Genomic DNA, 5,800 nt, shown 5'->3' on the forward strand with positions numbered 1-5,800 from the left:
GGGGTTTTTTGCAGGGCTTTTGGGGGTTTTGGACGGGTTTTGTGGGTTATTGGAGGGTTTTGGTGGTTGGAAGGGGGGGAGGTTTAGGGAGGGTTAGGGTTTTTTTAAGGGTATTCTGGGGTGTTTTGGAGGGTTTGGGGTATTTGGAGGGTTTGGGGGCTGCACCTCAACCTGTCCCTGCTCCCCACAGTAGTGCACAGCCCTGGGTACGGTTTTGGGGGGGAGGTTTTTTGGAGGTGGCCTGGGGGTTGCTGGAGGGTTTTGGGGTCGTTGGAGGGTTTCAGGGGTGGTGGGCTTGGGAATTTTAGTGGTGTTTTGGGTTTTTGGGGGGTGTTTTAGGGGTGTCCCCCAAACCATCCCCACTCCCTGCAACATTGCACGGTCCCAGTTATGGTTTTGGGGGGTGTAAAAGCCCCCAAATGGGCGGCTTCGGGGGGGTTTTTTTGAGGATCTTTGTGGGGGGGGTTGAGGTGTTTTGGAAGCTTTGGGGTTTTTTGGGGGAGGGGGGTTGGGGGCCATTGGAGTGTTTTAAGGTTGTTGGAAGGTTTGGGGCATTTGGGGAGAGGCATTTTGGAGTGTTTGGGGGAGGTTGTTTTTTTACTGGGGGGGCGTAGGGGATTTTGGAGGGTTTGGGTTTTGGGGGGGGGGGGAGGGGCGGGGTTAGGGGTGCACCCTGACCTGTCCCCGCTCCCTGCAGCGGCGCACGGCCCTGGCTATGCCCTGCTGCCCATCCATGGTGGTTTTGCCACGTACAGTGCCACCAAAGAGGTTCGGCACTGTGCTGTGGCCGAGAACTAGCTGTCTTCATCGAGGCCATTACCTACCAGTACTGCCAGTGCCCACGGGACCCCCAAAATCCACATTTTTAAGGGGGTTTTTTTGCCTCCTCACCGTCAGAATTGGGTACCACAGCATGACAGCTCTGCCTACCGGTCAGTGGACCAGGTGAATTACTGGGACAAGCGGGATCATCCCATCTCCCACCTGCGGCTCTACATGCTGAACCGCGGCTGGTGGGACAAGGAGGAGAAGGGCTGGAGGAAGAGCACCCACCACATGGCACCGGGGATCCCAGGGAGGGGGAGATCCCTGGGATTTTGGGGGAGAATCCCAGGAATTTGAGGGAGGGAGATCCCATGGATTTTGAGAAAGAATACCTGGAATTTTGGGGAGGGAGATCCTGGGCATTTTGGAGAGATCCTTGGGATTTTGTGGAGGGACATCCCAGGGATTTTGGGGAGTGAGATCCCCGGAATTTTTGAGGGATCTCTGGGATTTTGGGGAGATCCCCAGAATTTTTGGGGATAACCCCTGGGATTCTGAGGAGGGATCCCAGGGATTCTGGGGAGGGAAATCCCCGGGATTTGGGGGAGGGGAATCCCCGGGATTTGGGGGAGGGGAATCCCCGGGATTTGGGGGAGGGATCCTTGGGATCTTTGGGAGAGCGATCCCTAGGATTTGGGGAAGGGAGATCCCTGGGGGGATAAACCCCCTTTGGGCGGGATTAAACTCCTTGAGGAGTGATTAATCCCCTTGGAGGGGGAATGAATCCCTTTGGGGGCATTAGCCCCCTTGGAAGAGGGAAATAGCTCCCCTTTGGGGAGGATTAACCCAGATTTGGGAGGGATTAAGCCCCTTGAAGGGAGAATTAAACCCCTTGAAGGGAGAATTAAACCCCTTGAAGGGGTTAACCATCCTCTTTGTAGGGAATTAAACTCCTTGAAGGAGGAGGATTAATCCCCTTGGAGGGTGAATTTCGTTTATTTGAGGGTGGATTAATCCTTTAAGGGGGCGTTAAACGCCCTTGGCGGGGGGATTAATTCCTTTGCAGGGGATTAACGGCCCTTTGGGGAGGATTAGCCTCACTTTGGGTGGAATTAAACCCCTTGAGGGGGTCATTAATCTCCTTGGAGAGGGGATTAAACCCCCCTTTTGGGGGGAGATTAAACTCCTCGAGGTGGTAATTAATCTTGGTGGGGGGATTTAAAAACTCTTGGGAGAGGAATTACCACCCCTGTGAGGGGGATTAGCCCCCGTGGAGGGAGATTTAACTCTCTTTGGGGGAGGATTAACCCCTTTGGTGCAGGGAAATAACCTCCTTGAGGAGGGATTAAACTGCCTGTGCAGGGATTAAATCCTTTTCAGGGGCCAGTTAACCCACCTGGGGCACATAAACCCCTTGGAAGGGAGAAATACCCCTCAAGGGGAGGAATTAACCCCCCTTGGAGAGGGATTAAATCCCTAGAGGGAGGAATTCACCATCTGGAGGGGGGAATTAACCCCCTTGAGGGGGATTAGCCAGCACTTCCCTGGTGGCCACTGGACCATTCTGGGGGCTGGGTGCCCCAAATCAGCCACTTTTAAGATTGGAACACCAGGGAGGGTGTATGTGGGGGTGCAGCACCGCTCGAAATGGGGCAAAAACCTGAGAAATCCATTGATCACTGCTAAAAAAAACCAAATCCACGTGGGGAAAGGAGGCAGCATGCAGCCATTTAATGCTCTGGGGGTGCTCTCTCTACACCCCATAACCTCATTGGCCTCAGGCAGGGGGCTGTGTCCCCCTCGGTGCTGTCCCCAACGTCCAAGCCCAGGACCTGGCAGCCCGGCAGCGCCTCCTCCAGCAGGATCCGCACCAGCCCGGGGCAGGGGACGCACAGCCCCGTCACGTCCAGCCGCTGCAGCGCCCTGGGGGGAAAGGGAGATTGGGGGGGTGACACCCAGGGGGGTGTCCCCACTGCCCCCTGTGTCCCTGCCCCGCATGCTCACCGGAGGTGGTGGAGGGTGGCCAGGCCCCGCTCGGTGACACCGGGACACCAGGCCACCGACAGCTCCTGCAAAGTGTCTCCGAAGACATGGAGCCGCCCCAGCGCCCAGTCGTCGAGGTGGGGGCAGCCGCTCAGGTCCAGATGCTGCAGCCGGGTCAGCGGTACTGGGCGGGGGGAAAGGGGAGGTCAGAGGGGTCCCCAATGGGTTTGGGGGGGGGTCTCTAGGGGGTCCTGGGGCTCACCCAGGTTGTCCAAGCCATCGTAGGTGATGGGGGAGCCACTGAGGTCCAGGGCCACCACAGGGACCTCGCGGAAGCTCAGCAGCTCTGAGGGCCCAAAGGCCACCCCCCGTATCCAGTGCTGCTGCCCATCAAATCTGTGGGGAGAGGACATCAGGGTGAGCCCCCCCAACTCAGGGTGGCAGGGGGACACTCCCAAGTGGGGCAGGGGCTCACCTGACCCCCCCGCCACAGGAAAGGGTGAAGACGGCGGCTACCACATCGTCACCATGTGTGTCCCTGAGGGAACTGCGGTACCTGGGGGGGGGAGTGGGGGGGGACTGAACCAGCCCCTCTTCTTGCAACCCAAAAGAGGGGTCCTGAACCAGCCCCTCCTCGTGCACTGCAAAATGCCCCCCTCCCGCACCCCACATGTGTGGGGCCGGCTCCAGCCCCTCCCCTTGCTCCCCACAACTCGGGGGGGGCCTGACCCAGCCCCTCCGCTCTGCCCCACAATGGGGGGGGACCCAACCAACCCCCCCCGCCCCACGCACGCGTTCCTGCTCCGCAGCCGGTACCGCCGTAGCCGCTCCCCCCACTCTGCCGCGACCTCTGCCTCGTAGAACCAGCGGCCCAGGCGCTGCAGGAGCCCCCCCGCCGCCCCACGGCTCTGCCCGGGGGGGGGGGGCGGGGCCAGGCCCCCCCGGCACCTCAGCACCTGCGGGGGGGGCGGGACGGGGGAGCCTCAGCTCCTGTCTCAGTTTCTCCCGTCCCTGCGCCCCCAAACAGGCTCTGGAGCTGCCAGTTGGGGGCACGCATCACGATTTAATGCGGGGGAGGGGGCAAAAAGCCGCTCCCAAAGAGGGGACACGGGCTCCTCCGGCCTGCGCCCCTGCAGGCCCCGCTCCTGCCCCCACCCCAGCTGGGGGGGTTCGTGGGGGGCGAGGCGAGGGGAGGGGCTGCCCCCGTTTGTGCCGGCTCCGGGAGGGCCTCCCGGGCCTGTCCCCGCTTTAGGGTCCTGCGCGGGGGGGCATGGACCCCCCAAAACTGCCCCCCGTCACCGGGGGGCCCCAGGAGGGGTCTCCAAGGCGACCCCGGTCACCACCTACCGTCCTCAGCGCCGCCATCTTGGACGCGTCACGTGACAACAGCCGGCGCGTCCGCACATGCGTGGAAGGCACGGCCCGTGATCCCGCCCCCCAGGCGCATGGCCACGCCCCTTGAGCGCGTAACCACGCCCACCAGCCAGCGCTGTTCGCCGCTGTGGTTCCCCAGTGCGCCTCAGGCCTCGCGGTTCTTGGGGGCTCCGCACGTCTGCCGAGGCTTTTCATCTGCTACTCAGTCCTCCCCAGTGCTCCACACATCTCACCTTGGCTCCCCCGGGTTTCCCAGTTCTCTCCAGGGTCACCCATTTATCTCCAAGTCGCCCCAGTACTCTCCAGGACTCGCTCTGGGTTCCCATGACTCCCCAGGGCTCCTGAGGACTTGCCTTAGATCCCCAGGGTTCAATAGGCTCCCCAAAATCCCCAGTTCTCTCCAGGGTTCACCTCAGTTCCTCAGGGCTCTCCAGTTCTCTCCAGGGCTCGCCTTGACTCCCCAGTCCTCTCGAGGACTCACTTTGTCTCCCCAGGGCTCCCCAGTTCTTCCTAGGGCCCACAGTTCTCCCCAGAGCTTCAAGTTATTCCCAGGGCTTGTCCTGGCTCCCCAATACTCCCTAGTGCTCCCCAGAGCTCGTGTTGGCTTCCCAGGGCTCCTCAGCTCTCTCAAGGGTGCTTCATTTTTTTCCAAGGCTCCACAGTCTTCCGCAGGGCTCGCTTCAGTTGACCACGGCTTCTGAGTCCTGCCCAGTGCTTGCCTCGGTACCCCAGGGCTCCCCAGTCCTCTCCAGGACTCGCTTTGGGTCCCCACAGCTTCCCAGAACTCCTGAGGGCTTGTCTCAGTTCCCCAAGGCTCCCCAGGGCTCTACATGGTTCCCCCAAATCCCCAGTTCTCCCTGGGGATCACCTCATTTCCTCAGGGCTCCCCAGGTCTCCCCCAGTCTCGCCTGGTTCACGAAGGCTCCCCAGTCCTCTCCAGGGAACACCTCAGCTCCCTAAGTCTCCCCACTTCTCCCCAGTCCTTGCCTCATCTCTCCAGAGCTCCCCAGTCCTCCTCAGAGTTCGCCTCAGTGCTCCAGGCCTCCCCAGTCTTCCCCAGGTCTCACCTTGGGTCTCAAGGGCTCCTCAGTCCTCCCAAGAGCTCGAATCCATTCCCCAGGGCTCCCCAGTCCTGTCCAGGGCTCTACATGGTTCCCCAAAATCCCCAGTTCTGCCCAGGGATCGTCTCGGTTCCTCAGTGCTCCCCAGTTCTCTCCAGGGCTTGCCTTGGCTCCCCAGTTCTCTTGAGGACTCGCTTTGTCTCCTCAGGGCTCCCCAGTTCTTTCCAGGGCTCACAGTTCTCCCCAGGGCTTCCCAGCCTTTCCCAGACCTTGCCTCAGCTCCCCAGTTCTCCCCAGTGCTCCCAAGGTCTTGTCATGGCTCCCCAGAGCTTCCCAGTCCACCCCAGGAGTCCCCTCATGTCTCCAGGGCTCACCAGTCCTTCCCCAGCTTCATCACAGCTTCCCAGGATTCGTCTCATCTCCCTTAAGCTGATGTGCCTAATGCCTTACAGATATTGAAACCTTCTCTATGAGTTGTCTAATTGTGTCTACTTTGATCTAAGTGCAGAGCAGCTGCTAAGGCTTGAGGTAACAATGACATTTTGCTTAGGCCTGGAGAACAAGTCAACCAAAGAAATATGCAAGATGCTGCAAGGATGTGAGGCTTATTAATCAGC

At 60.3% G+C, this 5,800-nt stretch overlaps 1 protein-coding gene across 1 annotated transcript; it reads right to left on the reverse strand.

Annotated features, from left to right (window-relative positions):
- Window positions 1-2,475: 2,475 nt before the first annotated feature.
- Window positions 2,476-4,161, reverse strand: DMAC2 (distal membrane arm assembly component 2). Its single transcript, XM_065651780.1, has 6 exons — window positions 4,096-4,161; window positions 3,541-3,704; window positions 3,224-3,304; window positions 3,011-3,144; window positions 2,770-2,932; window positions 2,476-2,688 (listed from the first exon to the last, which is right to left on the reverse strand). The coding sequence occupies exons 1-6, from the start codon at window positions 4,111-4,113 to the stop codon at window positions 2,496-2,498; spliced, it is 753 nt and encodes a 250-aa protein (XP_065507852.1). The 5' UTR covers window positions 4,114-4,161; the 3' UTR covers window positions 2,476-2,495.
- Window positions 4,162-5,800: the final 1,639 nt, after the last annotated feature.

This window comes from Caloenas nicobarica, chromosome 25 (genome assembly GCF_036013445.1).
Source record: "Caloenas nicobarica isolate bCalNic1 chromosome 25, bCalNic1.hap1, whole genome shotgun sequence".
NCBI classification, from domain to species: domain Eukaryota; kingdom Metazoa; phylum Chordata; class Aves; order Columbiformes; family Columbidae; genus Caloenas; species Caloenas nicobarica.

Bases quoted from the DNA above. Each gene is read 5' to 3' on its own strand.
- DMAC2 (XM_065651780.1), bottom strand. The intron at 3,305-3,540 runs GTGCGTGGGGCG...TCCCCCCCCCAG, and splicing joins CGGCTGCGGAGCAGGAACGC to GTACCGCAGTTCCCTCAGGG. The intron at 2,933-3,010 runs GTGAGCCCCAGG...CCCCCCGCCCAG, and splicing joins CGATGGCTTGGACAACCTGG to TACCGCTGACCCGGCTGCAG.